This window comes from Neospora caninum, chromosome Ib (assembly GCF_000208865.1).
Source record: "Neospora caninum Liverpool complete genome, chromosome Ib".
In the NCBI taxonomy this organism is placed as follows: domain Eukaryota; phylum Apicomplexa; class Conoidasida; order Eucoccidiorida; family Sarcocystidae; genus Neospora; species Neospora caninum.
Genome location: NC_018386.1, coordinates 668,734 through 685,701, shown reverse-complemented (window position 1 = coordinate 685,701; position 16,968 = coordinate 668,734). Strand labels below are relative to the sequence as shown.

Sequence of the window (16,968 nt, the reverse complement as noted above, 5' to 3'; positions counted from 1 at the left end):
AGAAAAAAGCGGCGGTCGTCTCCCCTCTTGTCGCTGCCAAACGTGCAAAGGAAACCGAGGGGCGAAAAACAGAGAGGATGGGGGTAGAGGAAGCAAAAACAGACGAAACCGCCCCTGCTCATAAACACTCAAAAAAAATATGGGAGCGCTCGCGCGCATGCGGGCTTTTCTTGTCTGCGGGACTTCTCTGCATGTGCCGCGATCGCGTTTTTCTCGCTTCTAACTTTTTCCTCATCTCGACTTGGCCCCCGTCGCCGCTTTCTGGCCTACAGTTGTCCCCAAGTCGCTTCTGCGGCCCATGCTTTTCTCGCCCAGAAAACGACGGTTTCCCGTCCCCAAGTGTCTCCCTCTCTCGGCCTTTCCTTTCCGGGGAAAGGCGAACCGCAGAGCAGTGGGGCGGGCGAAGAGAAAGGGAAAGTTCATTCTGAGGAGTTTTATCTAAAAGAGAGCAAAGCAAAAAGCTAGAGGGCCCACCGACGCCTTCGTCTTGTCAATTTTTGCCTCGCTTTTCCGCCTATACCGCTTTTTCCTCCGGTTCTCGCGCAACCCCGTCGCGCTCTTCTCCCAACAGCCGCTCTTCCCTTCCGTCTCCCTCTAGGTCCCCTTCTTTCTTCCGTTTTCGCCTTCCTCTGTCTTCGAGGTTCACTCTTCTGTTCTTCTCCTCGCCTTTTTCCCCCGGCCCTTTCCTCTTTTTTTCTCTCCCTTCGCTGCGTTCTGTGTTCTTTCTCTCCTACAGATGCCTCGAAAGAAGACGCAGGCGCGCCGGCAGCGCGCGGCGGGGGCGAGCGCCTTTGGGCGGGCTCTCTTGCATCAGCGTCTGATGGCTCACCAGCTGCAACAGGAGTCGTACTTTGCGGCGGTTAAAGCGGAGCATCGCGAAGATCCGCACCTGCTGCCGTCTCTCTCTTCGTTCGCTTCCTCTCCGTCCGCGTCTTCGGCCCCGTCGGCATCCTTCGCTTCGCACGAAGGCAGAGGGATTGCTGTCTCGGGCAGTTCGACTCGACACCACCTCCTCGACTTTCTTTCGGGGCGCAACATGGACGCTGCATTTCTGGAGAAGCAGAAACGCAGTCACAACCTCCAGTCGCTCACGCAACAGTCCGAACTCGACTTTTACCTCTCAACCGTTCTCGCGTCTCAGGACCAGTTCCTCATCAACAAGGGCGAGGCGCGCGTCTGGCTGAAGAACGAAGAAGAGAGTGCGTGCTTCACGGCGCAACCCGTCTATAAGGCGACGGGGAGGACGGGCGAAGCAGGCGCCGAGAACGAGGAAGAAGTGCCGATCCCACGAAGGCCCTTTCGCTTTCCAGTCGTCTGGTTCGAAAGCGAGGACGCCGGCGGGAGGCGACGCGAAGAAGGCGAGGATGGGGAGAGGGGCGAGGACTGGCGAGTGCGGCGGTCGGAGCTGCGAAAGCGAGACAAGATGAAGAGGAAGAACAGACAGCGGGTTGCCGTGCTCCTCAAGGGGAAGATGGAGGAGGCGACGATTCACAACGTCGAGTTCGTTAGTGCACACCGGCGCGAACAACAAATCAAGTGGTCAAAGAAGAAACAGAGGGAAGAGGAAAGAAGAAAAGGAAAAAACAAGTCGCGGCAAGCGAAACCCGGCGCCAGAGGGCCTCTCGCAGACAGCAGCGAGGGAGACGAAGAAGAAGAGGAAGACGAGGAGGGAGAGGAAGAAGAAGAGAACGAAGAGCAGGAAGAAGAGGACGGAGAGGAGGGAGAAGAAGAGGAAGAAGAGGATGGAGGGGAGGAAGAAGAAGAGGAAGAAGATGAAGATGATGAGGAAGAGGAAGAAGTCGAGGAAGAAGAGGAAGGTTCGCGTTTGTCTGTACCCTCGAGTTCGTCGCGCAAAAAATGGGGCGAGCCTGGTGTCACGGACTCTGTCCCGTCGGTGTCTGCTCTTCCTCGGACGGCGGCGGAATTGGATGCCCTCGAGCGCGACGCCTTTCTTCGCTGGCGGCGAGAAGTCGCGTTCCTCGAAGAGAAACGCGGCTTTTCCTTGAGTCCCTTTGAGCGGAATCTGGACGTTTGGCGGCAGCTGTGGCGAGTGGTAGAAAAGAGTCACCTTCTCCTGCAAATCGTCGACGGCCGAGACATCCGCTTCTTCCGCAGTCGCGATCTCGAAAAATTCGTCAAGGAAGTCGACCAACGAAAAGAGGTGAGGAAACGGACTCGCGGAACGCAAAGCGAAGCGTGCATGCGCCCCGCCTTCAAAGCCTGGTCAGAACGGGCTGACGCTTTTGTCGCACGCATGTGCGGGTCTCCACCAGAGGACAGACGCAGCCGAGCGCACTCGTGGGGCTGCATGCGGGTTTCGACGGAGACTCGCGGATTCACAGAAGGCGAAGCGGAGCTCGGGAGAGGCACCGTGCAAGAGACGTGTTTTGTTCCTCTGCAGGTGGGTTTCTGCGGCTTTTTTTACGCCCCGTCTGGACATCAGAGCCCGTGCTTGTCTGTCCGTTCCGTTCTCCTCAGGTGGTTCTCGTCGTTAACAAGGCCGATCTGATTCCGCCGAGTGTGCGACGAAAGTGGGCGGAGGCGCTGAAAAAAGAAAACGTTGAGCACGTCTTCTTCTCGGCTCTGAAGGAGCTGACAGACCAGGCTCGGGAGCGAGAGGAAGAACGGCGGGCGAAAACGAACGAAAACCCAGAAGAGGGAGACGAGGAAGAGGGAGAGGAAGAGAAGGAGGACGAGGAGGCGATGGGATTAGAAGGAGAGCTGGGCAACAAGGAAGCAGCTGGAACTGGTGCGTTCCTCGGCTGCTGGTTGGACGACGACGTCTCAAGTTCCCTCGCCGCCTCGCCGTCGTTGTCGCCGCCCGTTCTGAACACGCAGGATCTTCTCTCCCTCCTCTCTCTGCGCCGGGAACGTTTTCTCGCTTCCTTCGAGGCTCAGAAGCAACGGGAGAAAGCGCAGCACGCGACGGCCGCTGGTGGAGAGGCGAGGCCTGGGGCTGAGGCGGAAAGAGACGGCGCCACGGACGAGAAGGCCCCGCACGCGCCGCCGCCGTTCATCATCGGCCTCATCGGCTTTCCCAACGTGGGTAAAAGCTCCGTTATCAACGCGCTTCTGGGCTCGAAGAAAGTATCCGTCTCGCGACAGCCAGGAAAGACCCGCCACCTCCAGACGCTGCTCGTCGGCGACACGGGACTGACCCTCTGCGACTGTCCAGGTGAGTCGCGCAGAGACAGAGGAGACAGAGGAGAGGCAGCTGCTCGGGCAGTCTGGGGCAAGGGGGGGGGGATCACCGGTGGAGAGACGGCGTCTTCTGTGCACGTCCTCGAGTAGGGGGAGAGAGGAACAGAAAGGGAGGAGAAAGAGAGTAAGAGAGAAAGTGAGTAAGAGAGAAAGAGAGTAAGAGGAAAAAAAGGGAAGTTCGCGGTGAGAGCGACGTGGCTGCTACTCTCCCCTGGGGTGACGCCAGCACGAGACGACCGTGGAGACGCGAGGGTGCATGCGGCGAAGGTCCGAGCGCGCGGAACGAGGCCTTGGGTGTTCCGTTTCCGTTTTCTATATTGTTCAGTAGCATAGGTGACTTCCGTTTTTTCCGAGACGAAAACGGGACGACGTGCATGTGTATAGAGGGGGCATAGGGAAAACGCGTTGTAGGTGGCCTTTCGGGGCGTCGATTGGCGAGCGATCCAGAGCGGAAACCTAGAGCTGTATCAGCATGGCGAATGGAAGAGAACTTCCCCACGCAAGCACTTTGTCGGATCGCTCTTCTGTTCGGCGTGGTCTTTCGGGTAGTGTGCCGCCCGACACTTCTTCCTACTGGATTTCCTTTTTTGCCCAGGTCTTGTGTTCCCGCGACGTGTTGCGACTAAGCACCACCTGGTTGTGAACGGCGTCCTTCCCCTTGACCACATGCGGTAGGTTTGCTCGTGCCCTACTGAGGTTTTTTCTCCTTTTGCGCGTGCCTCTCTGCTTCACCTGCCGGTGTCTCTCTGCGTCTCCCCTTTCCGCGCTCTGAGGTGAAATGGAAACGGGAGAAGGAAAAACGACGCAGACGCGGGGCACCAACAGAGACAGCCGCGGAGGAACCTGTATGTGTTTTCGCATTCTAAGGCGGCCGTAGGAATAATGTGCATTCTTTTTGTTTCCTGTTCCGCTCTTTCTCGCGGTCCTGGCAGAGGCGAGTTCGTGCCGTCCATCCAGCTTCTCTGCGACCGCATCCCGCACCAGCTGCTCAGGCGCTATGCTCTTCCTGCTCCTGATGCGACGTCGTCGCTCTCTTCGCGTTCTCCAAAGAACCGCAGTGCTCAGACCGACCGCCGGCCCCGGGCGTCTCGGGGACAGGAGCCTCGCGCCGAGCATCGAAGCGGCGTGTCGGAGGCGTCTCGGCTGCATGCGCCGAATTTCCTAGAGAGTTTAGCACAGAAGCGCAAGTTCACAGCGGGCGGCAAAGGCGGGCAATGGGATTTGTATCGCGTGGCGAAAATGGTGTTGAAAGACTACGCGTCGGGTCGCGTCACTGCCTGCCGCGGGCCAGACGGGTGCTACTACGACGGAGAAGAAGAAAGGAGAGAAAAAGAGCAAAGGGCAGTCTGTGTCGGAGAAGGAAGGCCGAGCGACGGCGAAGCTGCACAAGGCGACGGTGGAGAAAAAGGCGCAAACGGAAGAACCCGAGTCATCGAGGAGGGAAGGCAGAAGCCAAGAGGTGGGCGCGAGGGACCGGCGGACGGCTCTTTGGCTGCATGTGCAGAGCGAGGGAAGGAAGACGAAAAGAGAGAGATGGAGGGCGAGAGTGAAGCAGAGGATCTCCCGCTGGGGACCTCGCTGGACCGCGACGCCCGTAACTGCGTAGAGAGAACGTCCACACAAAGATCTGTGGGAGCGGAGACCGGAAAGGTGAACCGGGCGTTCTGGAGCGGAACGGCTCTGACGCAAGCACGGGCGAGCGTCGGCCAAGACCTCGATCCTCGCCTGCTTCAGGATTTGCTGGACGTCACGGCGGACGAAGATTTTGCGCAGATTGTCGGCACAGAGACGAGTGTGCTCAGCCTCGGTGAAAACCCACACCGCGGCAACGAGGTGAGTCGCCGAAAAAGCTGTGAGGGAGGTCAGAAGGCGTGTGTTTTCATGCGGCAAAAGGAATGCGCAAGGTGCGTCACACCGCTCGCGGAGGGCCTTAACGCCGGTAGACCTGTCCCATCGCGGCGCCTCCCTGCATGTGGTGGGGGCCTGGAAGCGATGTGTACGGGCGGCGAGGACGTCTGGTTTGGAGTCAGATCGTTCGTAATGGGATTCACGAGAAAGGTGGAGGAGAGCAAGAGAGGGCAGCCTAGGCACATGTTGGCTGCTTTAGAGATCTATTCTCATGGAGCTCGCGAGACATGGGAACGCGGTTGCAGTCCGCCGGAGAGCGCTTCCTCAAGCAAGCTTGTGGCTTTCCACTTGGATGGTGTTTTTCTGCAAGGTTAGGGAAGACCGATAGATGTTCTGACGTTTTTCGAGGAACACCTCGGAGCCTGTAGAAGAGGTCCGAGTCCGCTGATTACGCCATTCGATGACATCAAAAGAGCTTTCGCTTTTGTGGTACCGAAACAACGTTTTCGGTCCGTTTGGGACATCTCGGCACGTGTGGTGGCGCTAGACGAGGAGGGGAAGTCTTGGGAGGGGCAGCGGAGGAATCTGTCTGGAGATTTGTCTTTTGTTGTCCAGAAGTCGGTTTTCTTGCAATGAGGCAGCCGTCGTCATTTACAGTTACTGCGTCAAGACACTGAAAGATCGTCCACACACGCACGACCGTTTCCGGGTGTCCTCGGCCCCGGGTTGCTGAGGTTCCTGTCCCAGGAGCCGTAGAGACGTAGGGGAGAGCGGGGGCCCGTTGAACGTTGAACCGTCTTCCGAAAAACATGGCTTCATGTCCTCCGCACATTTGGTTCTCCTGGTGTCTGTATCTGTTCAGGGGAAAAACGGCATGACGAAGCGGAAGATGCGACACCTACAGAAGCAGGTGCTGAAGGGACGAGCGCCAGTGTCTTGACGCTCCATACTGCGTGCTGCATTTTCGGAATGTGTCAGTCGCTGTCTCAAGGCTGACGCGCGTATCTTCGATACCCGGCCTTCGCCGAAGAAGCTGATGGATGAGAGACAGGTGTCCCAGCTGTTGTTGCAAAGCGAGAAGGCACAGAAAGCAGGCGAGCTCGCTGTGTTGGTCTGTGGAGAAAGCGGATCTGAAAACAGCGTGTTATGTGAGAAATGCAGTGAGGAATTATGCTCGTGTGCAGGCCTCTTGTGTCACATGGCAGAGCCGCCCAGGAATTCTCGGTTTTCTCGGCCCGCGTCAGGTAGATGACATCATCCGTAACCGTCGCTGGCGAGGTCTTCAAAAGCCCCACCAGAAAAACAGAAGGAAAGTGCCTACGGCGAAAGGCTGGAGACAGTGCTTGGACACGATTCCTTTTTTCACTGAACGCGTCGATTAAGCACGTAGCTTCACTCTATGGGACGGGGTCCATACTCTCGAGTTCGGCCATCGCGCTATTGCAATGTTCCATTGAACGGCATTTGCATGGCGTCCGATCAGTCGCGACTCGTTGTGTCCCGTGTTTCTCACGTAAACCAACAAACACCCAGAGAAGTGCATAGGTCTCCTGCGTCTCCTACACAAAAGCACACGAGTTGCAGGTTGTCCCCAGGGGAAACACCGTGCGTGTTACGCGACTCATCAATTGAATCACCGCAGAAGGTTCAGAGGAAGCAACAAAGCTACAAGGTCGACATAGCGGGGGGCTATGTGGTAGAACCCGTATTTTCAGGTGGCAAACATTTATTCCTTCGAGATACTTTTAAACCTGAAAATAACAGAGCCGCGACCCACCGCCCGGCAATTGTATTCAGTCCGGTTGTTGGTGTTTCCCTGTGTTCGGTCACAGCCACCCGCTCTTTGATATTCACATTTCTCCCAATAGTTTTTCTCACATATCGTTGTCTGACGCCTGAGAGCCCCCACCGCTCTTTCTGTCAAAACACCAGAGGGCGTCCTTCTGCTCGGAGAAACGAAGGGGGCGGCACAAGGCCAGTCGGGAAAAAAGTCGGGAAGAAACCGATTTGGTTTTTGACACGAACACAGCGAACTACTACTACCACTACTACTAACGATTATTCACCCTCGTGTAGCCAAACATAGAGCAGTACGGGCACTGGCTTCGACCTACAATTTCTTTGCAGTATACATCGACTCGTGCCGGACTTCTGGATGCAAGGTTCTCGCTTGAGGTTCGTTACGGTAATACCAGTAACGCAGCGGGAGGGTGTATTTCTTGTGTACCAAAATGCTAACCCCTACAACTGAATTAGGCATATTTCTGACATGCCGGGGCATCACGTGAAACTGGAAATTAATTTGTATCTCGTCAATCAGTCCCAATAGGTTCCCGAGAAGGTCAGTACCAGTAATTTCCGTTTTGCTGAGCAGCGTTCTGACTGACGGGTGCTATAAGATAGATCGAATGCCATTCCACGGCGGACAAGATTATTGAAGGGAAACACGTACTACAGGAAAACTGCAAAACATTTTGCCTCTCAAACAGACATCTGACTGTTTAATCAGTTTCAAAGTGGTATCTATGATTATCGACAACGGCAGGATTCGAACCTGCGCGGGCATAACCCAATGGCTTAGCAGGCCACCGCCTTAACCGCTCGGCCACGTTGTCCTACTCCCTTTGGATTAATTTCAGCTGGAACCAGGATCCCTTCGTTTGTTTTGCAAAACACATTCAAGCAGAACATGCCTATACAGACTAATAAACGTCTGCGGGGGGGGGGGGGGGGGGGGCGACTTAGTTGCCGATATTTTCCCCCATTGACATTAGTGTCTACTGCTTGTTTTCTGCGCGGTGGATCTGGCTGTACATGTCCGAAGACTTAAACCTCATATCTACACAGACGCCTAACAAACAATTGTATGAATACAAGTAAGCCTTACAATAAAAATTCAGTTTAAACATCGGTTATCCCGCAAGCCAAACCTCCTGAAGAAAGTGGACGGACCGGGGATCGATCCCGGGACCTCCTGAATGCAAATCAGGCGTGATACCACTACACCATCCGCCCATCTTAACTCACGCATGAGCAGGATAATAGTGTTATAATGGGAAGAGTCGTCAGCCACACACCAGAGATAGTTCTTCCATTCTGTCAGGGAAATCTTGAGACTTCACAAGGAGTTGGTGAAGCATAGGTTCCAGATTGTTAGGAGCTCCACCGCACGCGTGGTAGGGCGTGTGTGGTCCCCAATGTCGTGCCGGTCGTTTTCCGGTGACGGTCGTGAAAAGGGAGGTTAGTCATCAACTCCATCGAAATGAATTTGCGTCAGCGGTGAACTTTCTCCTGTGGTTGCCTTGGATGATTGTGTGGTGATGTTCCCTAGGCGTGCCTAATATTCGACTGCAAGTATCAATAATCAGTAAAGGCAAGGCGTAGCTGGGCCTGTCTGGTGATTCACTGTCTCGGGGTCTACCGTTGGCGTGGCTTGATATCAGTGTGGCATTTGTCTGGAGATCAGAAAATGTGTCGCTAAAATAGGCCTCAAGCAAGTGGAAAAGTGTTTTTTCAGTACTTCTTTTCTTCCGCCTGCCGCAGAAGGCTCCAGTAACTCAGGTGCCTTGAACGTCACACTTCGCCTGCACATTGGTAATGAAAATTCATTCCGCAACATGTTCTTCATGATTCGCGCAACCCATGTTACCACTTTTCTTTCATGATACTTGTCAACCAGTGAAAGGTGTGTTGGCCGGCGCAACCTTGCCTGAGACGCCCCTGTATCCAGACACAACAAATCAGTACCTCTCCGTGGTCATTGTACTGCTGCGAATCAATGATGAATGGCCACATCACACCAACTTCTGCAAACGAAGTATCACAGTGCTTTCAGATTCCGGGAAGAAAGGAAGAAGGGGGAGAGCAAGCAGTCGGGAGGGTCTGCGTCTTCCCTCTCGGGCAGGAACACTTTAGTAGAGCGAACGTGTGACAGCCTGACACTTTCTTCAGGGATGTTCCGTCTTTCTTTGCTTCCCCAGAACAAAAGTGCGCAATTGTATTCGTAGAGAAGATCCAGTGACTCGGATGTAAACACCTACTGTGACCCATGCACCGAACTGAGTTCAAGGGAGAGCATTACTCGTAGCAAAAATGATGACTAAATGTGGCACGTCTGGTTGTACTGGATGCGTGTTGACGGACGGCAAAGAGTTATGGGTGCTAAAACGGAGAAAAGGATCAGAGTCCAAGTTACCCGTTTGTCTATTGGGCGGATGGTGTAGTGGTATCACGCCTGATTTGCATTCAGGAGGTCCCGGGATCGATCCCCGGTCCGTCCACTTTTGTTTCTGGCGTGCAGTGTTCCGTCACCACAATCCACTGTCAAATCCGTAAAAAGGGGGGGAACGCTGAGGCGTAGCGTGGGCGTGTCGACGTCACAAATTGAAGGCCAAGGAAGGGAAACGGTTTCGTCCAACCGTTCAGCGAGGAGAGTAGGCAAAAGAAGACGCTCCTGTGGAGCGGGTTATGTTTCCCTTCAAGGCAGTGTCCACACGAAAGACGAAGCCCTTATGTTGCTTGAAGCTGTTCGTATATACGATTCAGCGGCAAACTTCCTGTTTTCTCACAAATTGGACAGTAGGCAAAAGTTGAGCCTTGAGCCCTGTTCACGTACACTGACTACAGCACAGTACAGCTCCATGTAGCATTCTGCAGAAGAGAAACCACACTTAGTGATTAAAAGCTCCGATTTTTGACTGGATTTGAAAAAAGGGCCTCGCGTATACTTCGGCCTGTGGTAGTGCAGCCATTTGTACTCGCACCCCAATACGAGCCCTGCTTTGGCGGCTAGACACTGCACTGTCGATACTGGTGACGGTGCAGGAAACTTTTGTTTGAAAGCTGGGCCTTGATGTGTTAATCGAACACGCGATAAAGCATTATGACACGCTTATTTAATGGTTTCGACTGAATCGATATTGAAAAGGCTTTCGTTCTGTCCGGTGCCTTCAGGCGCCGTCTCCGCCGTGTCTACTGATGTGCGTTAGTTCACTCTAAGCTGATACGAGTGTAATGCGTGAGCATCCGTAACACGAAGAAAGCCGGGAGAGTTTCTGAGATGCAGCACCCCCCCGTTTGCCAATGCTGATCTCTCTATGGCATCGATGGTTCTCATGTGCAAGGCTCAGCCACATCTGTGGCGGGCCATGCAGTCGGTCGCAGCCTGTCTTAAAGCGATCTAGTTTCATGACGCTTTGCTCTGTGGTGAGCTTTCTGGTTTTGAAATTGTTTCTTTCCGCTCTCGTATTCATCGCCTTGTCGAAGTTGGTGGAACACTCGACTGGGTCGAGATGCTTGTACCATGCTGCGATCTTCAGTGTGTCACTGCTTGCATAATCTTTCGCTCAACTGAAGAAAGGAAAACTTAACATTTGATAGTCAAGGCCTACGGGGACACCATAACGTTGTAGTAGCACATATGGTTCTTACAAAGCAACTGCTACGGATAGAAAGCTGTGGTCCGCTAGTAACAGTACTACGGGGTTCATTGTCTCATCCTCCCCAGTCATACTGTAGCTGATCACTGCGCTCAGCCGAAGTTACGTTTGCGAAGCTGTTGCATGTCTGGTGTGGCCGTGGCCATAAAAACGTGATGCATCGAGAATACCAACGGGAGTCTCGCAAATTCCCAAATCAGCAAGCAGTTTCGAGCCATACAGGTGAGGAAACTTGCCCAATCGGCAACTAAATACGAAGCTTGGCAGTAGACATCGTAAAAGTGGTCCTGCCATATTTCCCGGCTACGTGGAGCTGACACCAGAAGAATCTCTCTAAAGCACTCTGGACGCTCTCACCATCACTTGGCGCGCAGCTTCCTGTTGCTCACGAGCTTGCTACTGCTGCATAGAGTTCTATCATAGAGTGTTGAACATATCATTACTTGCATAAACAGGCAATGACTGGGCCGCGTGACCAGCACTGTCGCAGGCAGAGCTTGCGACTATGTCCGTATTCCGCTCGTGCCCATATGCAAGATCAACTTTCCTATGGGAAAGGGTGCTCGGGTGCTCTAGCAGTACGTCAATGTGCGAACAACCCCATTGATGTACACGTACAAGTGTTAACAACCTGTGGGCACTATTCCGTGCCCAGGGATATCTTTACTCCTGCCTTTTTGTGTCACTTTTCGTGCTAGATACTCTCAACGGGATATTCTATTTGCAGTAAAGGTGATCACAACGAGGGGTCGAAAGGCGATTCTCGAATTGCGACGAGGGGGTAAACGCGATCTAGCTCGAACCCTACGTCGAGTCGAGGTACGTGGCTAAGCCACTGAAAAAAACACAGAAGAGTGATGATGGATCTTAGCGGGCCCCCTCATTCCCATTGAGAGACGGGCAAATGAGTCGGAATAGTACCTGTAACGAAGTTGTGTTCTTCAACCAGGTGCCAGTTCCTAATTCGTTTTTGGTCCTGACGACATACGCTGTGTCCTGTTTTGGTCGTGAACGCAGCGCCGGTGACCTGTCTCTTCTGTAAAACTGTTCATATTACAGTTTTTTTCCACCAGTGTCCACATTCTGTAAAAATGGGAAATTTTTCTCTGTTCTTCGTTGTTGGAGTTCTGGTGTGTTCGTTTGGCACACCAGCGTCTGCCTCAGCCGAAATGAAAGGTACGCGACAGAATCCGAGCTTGACTAGTTGTGGCTCCTCCATGGGGCTTGGTACTTCCACTCTCAGCTGTATCTGACGGGACACTAGCTGCTAGTGTTCATTCATCAAACAAGAAAGACCTTCGGCCTACTGTGGATGTTCTACTAGTGGCTCTGATTAGCCCTAACGAGGAACTTAGGTAGTGAACCCGTGACTAGATAGCATAAAATGGAGCGGCATCTTGTCAAATTGACGTTCGCGTCCTTCTGAAGGAAAATGTAGTGAGTGTATTAGCGCTTGCAGTGTGGAGACGTGTTTCCTTTTTCAGCATGTCCCTGTCCGCGCAATCTTGATTTAAATTGCGGTGTCGATAAAAAAACGTATTCCAACCACTGCGTCCGAGACTGCCAAGGTGTCGCCCTGTGGCACGCCGGGCCCTGCACTGACTCAGGTAAACTTTGAGAATGTTCCCCATGTAGGGCAATTTTAGCTCTTCATGATGAGATTTCTTGTTTTTGCCTCCCGCTACTTGGCGATTGACTGATGCCTGCACTTTTCTGCATTGGCACGGACTCTGCTATGGAACAGAAAATATCTGTGCCCGGATGTTCGTTGGTAATTTCTGGCGCGTCGCACTTTGCGCCGGCGTTCTGAAATGTAAAGTTGCTACATGGGGAATATAATCTCAATCTGGAGGGTTTGGTTGCCGTTTCGCACAGATGGAAGGGGGACGGCCTGGCGACAAACAGTGAGACGTTTTCTTAGGTCTTATGTGAACTGCCTGTTATCATTCTCCATATGCAGAAGAGGGTGTCCCGTCGGGCGTGGAGCCACCGGAGGAAGCACTGGAGAAATCTCAACCTGAAACGGCCGATACACGTCAACAGTCAGGTTCATCACCAGCGGCGACGGAGGGCTTTGGACAAACGGATGCCCCAAGGAAGCCTAAGAGGTTGAGAGGTATTTTTTCTTGAACATTATTCTCGCTGTAGCAGTGAATGTATTTTGCTGTGATAGTGGCACGTGGTATAGTAGTCTGTCTGACACCATTTTGATATAAAGCTGTTAACAACTGGACCACGGGAGCATGTTAATTCGGCGCTATTGTACTGTAAAACCATTGTTAGCGAAGAAAAAGTCCTATTGTGCTTTTCATGCCCATCATGGTATGTGCATTAAGTATAGTGGTGTTCAGCGTATATTTGAGTAGATGGTGAGTTTTTTTCATGCCTGAGTAAATGTTCTTACGAAGTCCCTTTGTTTCCTCCTTTGATATGCGGTGTCTGTCTCGAGCATGCGCTTGCACTCGCGAGTTGTGACTCAATTGCGGTGTGGACGGTGTCACGTATTCAAACCACTGTGTTCGCAAATGCGGAAGAGTCGGTTTGTTGCATGATGGTCCTTGTAAGGAAGGTAAGATGCCCCCTACTCATATCTACTGGATTAGAGAAGGCATGTCCTGCAGTATCTACTGGATTAGAGAAGGCATGTCCTGCAGTGGTGGGATTCAAAGCTTCATACGTATTCAGAGCTGTTTACCTTGACACAGCGAGGTGCCATTCTACACAAGAAGGGTCTTTGTTTGAGTGCGCTACTCCCGTTCATCTGACGGTGAAAGCTCGACATGTCGCTGAAGGCTCTGTCACTTGCTGACGATGGTGTGATGGTGGCAGCTGGCTTTCATAGGCGAACTCAATAATCAGCATCCCACGGAACTGTTCGCTTTTTTCTCTGTGTCCTCTTGCTTTCGAAGATACGCAGTCTTCGCCACTGTCTGGCGATGATGAGGCCGATGCTCCGCAAGAGGCGCAACCAACAAGGGAAGGTAGGACGTCACATTCTATTAGAACACATAACTTGTTTCTGTCATTGGCTTTAGGGCTGCACACGTTATGGTGCCTCACAACTTGCAAGCTTGAATATTCGCGTGGACGTTTCTGTTGTGGCAACTGATTGGGGTTTGTGTGTATCCTGTCGATACCTTATGCAGTGTGTGCCTGTCCCCTGAACTTGATGCTAAACTGTGGCGACGACAACATAACGTATGCCAACCATTGCCTTCGAGCGTGCAAGGGAGTCACACTAAAGCACGAGGGCCCATGTGAAGGCGACGGTAAGATGACTAGAGTGAGGGGTCGCATGGGGGACTCTCGCTACGTTCCCATCTAAGACGTGACAGGCCAAGGAATTTACGGAACGTGTAATAGTGCTCATTTTCTGCAGAAGATCTGAGTTGTTAATACTACCAAATCGGCGACCGTTTTGCACTGAAACACGAAAAGAGCGGTTGGCCTAGTTCGTATCACAGAAGTCTCGAGCAATTTCGCTTGGTGGCATATTCAGCTGCATCGGAATGATCATGTATTACATAGTACCCGTTTCCGCGGAAAGAATATCATATTTGGTTTAGAGCTTGGGAGAATGGATACAATTTGAGGGTAGGAAAATAATTTTCGGACCGTGCATATCCTGCTTTTTCTGCGTGAAGTTGTGACAGGGGGATCGACGTGAGGAGCCAGTGGCTATGTGCATGTGTTTTCAGAACACATGCAGCGGCCTATACCCAGAGGTGACGATGCGAATGACGCGGCGGAACGCGCAGTGAAAAATCTGAAAGGTAAGCGTACCGACGCTGCAAGACAATGTGATTCTCAGTCGAGTCTTTTCTTGTTCGGGGATCGTGCCCAAGTTGCAATTGCTCCGCCAACGTACGCGGAGCTTTTCAGATGTGGCGTCATTCGCAACAGTGCATCTCGCTTCTCTTTCCTTTTTTTTTCAATGGTTTATGTAGACTGCGCTTGCCCCTTGATCCTAATGCCAACCTGCGGTACGGATCGGATGACTTACTCGAACAACTGCACCCGAGAGTGCGCTGGCGTCCCCCTGCTGCACGATGGCCCCTGCGACGACGAAGATGATGAAGGCGCTGAGGATGAAGAAGATTCGTAGGGACCGGTCTTGTTTGGGGCATACTTGTGTTCTCTATTGATGTACGGACCTAGGAGGCGAAAGTGTACAGGAAACGTACACGTTCTCGCCACCGTTTATTTTCTGTAAAGAGCCGATCCTGACGGTATGCTTCAGTAACTAGCTTGTCAGTCATTCATTTCTGTGATTTTGAGTGTTTGCTTTGTGGCGTGTACAAACTTTTTCACTCGCCAGCGCTAATCCATGTTGAGTCGCGATGAAACAAGTTATGCAAGTGTGTGTATGAGGAACTTCATTCAGGCTCTACGTAGTGAAATGTGCTTATGTCCAGTCAACTTCTGGCGTTACATTGGGCAAGTTAGTAGGCATCTGCCGGGAAATACTTCCTGCATATTCAGTTTCCTTCAGAGCTTGCTTGAAAACATGGCTATAGACACACTATTTTTAGTGGTCTCTCAATAAATGTAGGAACCCATATATGTTGGTTTATCGTCTGCGTAGGTAAAAAAGTTGTCGGCTTTTTGATTGGCAAGTCGGTGAGGAAACCGCTCTTCGGGCGTCAGTTAGAAGACGGGTAGATGACGAGATTTCGAAACTTGTTGGACAGCCTGTGATACTCACAACAAAGCTTTGTCAGCGGATGCAACAGATTCTGCAAAACAGGTTGCAACAGTCCCGATAAAGGATCATCATGGGCGCGGACATGGCGCTTTTCTTTTTTCTAGGCATCAAATGTCATCACACGCACAAGACGTGTCAAGGGCTCAAATCGATACCTGTAATACTGTGCCAAAGATAATGTGTATGACGCAAATCGTACGCTGGCGTCTTTAGGCGGTGGCACGGTGCTTCCAAAAAGCGGTGGTGTCGGACATTTTGTCTACGGTTGCACAGTCGACACGCATCGCGGTTAAGCCGTCAGTAAGCCCTGCTACACGCAGCTCTCCTCTTTTTGATGTCTTTCAGCGCTCTTCGTTATCTCTACCACCAGTATCGGCACCAGAGCGCACGGTGACACCACCCGCGTGGAAGATCTCTAGAGGAACCGTTGGTACCGAAAATGGTGCTGTCGAGTGATACGAAATCTGTCTCATCACCAGTTTGTATTTCGCCATTTCTCATACTTAAGAGCAGCAACGGCTCCAGATTGAACAGGTCGACTTGGGCGGTTAATGTCACAAACTCACCAAGAGGCAAGATTCAGACACGAACTGACCGGTTCACCAGAGGACTCGAGAGAAAGATGAACTTGAAGCAGCGAGCACTTGCCACCCTTTACCAGCCTCTTCGTTAAGTGTTACGTATGCACATAAGCACAGAGGACTACCCAATGATGTCGACATACATATGCTGAGAACCGTACAGCACCTGACCTCACGGCTGGTGCTAAAAAGGAAGTTTGACTGTCACTAGTCATTTTTTGGCAGGGGCAGATCCTGTCTTGGCTGTGGAAGTTTCTTGAAGAAGCGGATTTTTTGGGAGTGCATAGGCATATCGGGGATGGCCAACCATCCTGAAGTTGGTTGCGAAGAGATGCTTCATCCGCCAGACAGCCCCGTGGATTTTCCCCTCGTGGCCAAGCATGGCAAGGTAAGCCAAACCAAGAGCGAACATGAAGATACTCTGACCGTACTCGTTCTCGAAGAAGCGCTCAGTGCAGTAGCCGAGTGCGTTGCCGGCCATGAAGATCAACTCGCTCTTGGGAGATGCAGTCTTGTCGTAGTCTGTAAACAGCATCGGGGATGCCGCCAGCATGCATCCTGCACCCCCGCCAACCGCAGCACGGAAACCCCTGCTCCCTCCACTTTCCGTATTTTGCTCTGCCTTCCCTGATTGGCCGCGACCATTTCCTTTGTTACACTTCAACTTGTGCGCGTCAGCGACATTGCGTGCTCTCTCCGCCGGAAGCTCTCCCACGAGGCGTCGCGACGGGAAGGGGCGCACGGCGAAGCGCGGTTGAGAAAAGACATTTGTGTGGCGTGGAGCAGAAAACGAGAGCGCTACGCGCCTGGCTGCTGCTGCAGCGGGTGCAGAGGAAAAAGCATTCATTTTCACTGTACACGTGGAAAGTCGAGAGTTTGATTTAAACACAGGAGGCCTTTCGGCCCGATGGGTCGCCAATTTCTGAATGAGAAAGAGTATGCGTAACAAACACAGGGCTTTCTTGAGACAAGAAAAAACTCCTATATTTTTAAGAAAAACCGGAAGCAACCGTTTTTCCACAAGGCAGCGTTTCTCTTCTCGGAGGACAGAAACTGGCACAGGCCCTCAGGTGCTCCCTCGTGGCAGGATGAAGTTGGAGAAAGTCTGATACCCCTCTTTCGGCACACGAACCTGTCCTCTCAAAATCGGTTTTAGGGGACGCAGATGTCTCTTGCTGTCATGCTGATCCGCTCC

The 16,968-nt window shown here is 52.4% G+C and overlaps 3 protein-coding genes and 3 non-coding genes across 6 annotated transcripts; 3 read left to right on the top strand and 3 right to left on the bottom strand.

The window, feature by feature from the left end:
- Positions 1-736: 736 nt before the first annotated feature.
- Positions 737-5,989, top strand: NCLIV_003125 (GTP-binding protein, related; the record flags this gene model as incomplete). The annotated part of the gene is made up of 5 exons (XM_003879812.1): positions 737-2,161; positions 2,479-3,175; positions 3,797-3,872; positions 4,134-5,034; positions 5,912-5,989. 5 exons carry the CDS (start codon positions 737-739, stop codon positions 5,987-5,989), a joined length of 3,177 nt encoding a protein of 1,058 aa, XP_003879861.1.
- Positions 5,990-7,582: 1,593 nt separating this feature from the next.
- NCLIV_t020007 lies at positions 7,583-7,664 on the bottom strand. The gene has a single exon. It is a non-coding gene; the product is annotated as a tRNA-Ser (tRNA).
- Positions 7,665-7,992: 328 nt separating this feature from the next.
- On the bottom strand, positions 7,993-8,064 carry NCLIV_t020006. The gene has a single exon. It is a non-coding gene; the product is annotated as a tRNA-Ala (tRNA).
- A 1,193-nt stretch (positions 8,065-9,257) lies between these two features.
- Positions 9,258-9,329, top strand: NCLIV_t020005. The gene has a single exon. It is a non-coding gene; the product is annotated as a tRNA-Ala (tRNA).
- A 2,249-nt stretch (positions 9,330-11,578) lies between these two features.
- On the top strand, positions 11,579-14,592 carry NCLIV_003120 (uncharacterized protein; the record flags this gene model as incomplete). The annotated part of the gene is made up of 8 exons (XM_003879811.1): positions 11,579-11,663; positions 11,972-12,094; positions 12,451-12,595; positions 13,022-13,107; positions 13,397-13,468; positions 13,634-13,756; positions 14,186-14,260; positions 14,435-14,592. The coding sequence occupies 8 exons, from the start codon at positions 11,579-11,581 to the stop codon at positions 14,590-14,592; spliced, it is 867 nt and encodes a 288-aa protein (XP_003879860.1).
- Positions 14,593-15,984: 1,392 nt separating this feature from the next.
- NCLIV_003110 (conserved hypothetical protein) lies at positions 15,985-16,620 on the bottom strand (the record flags this gene model as incomplete). Its single annotated transcript, XM_003879810.1, has 1 exon — positions 15,985-16,620. One exon carries the CDS (start codon positions 16,618-16,620, stop codon positions 15,985-15,987), a length of 636 nt encoding a protein of 211 aa, XP_003879859.1.
- Positions 16,621-16,968: the final 348 nt, after the last annotated feature.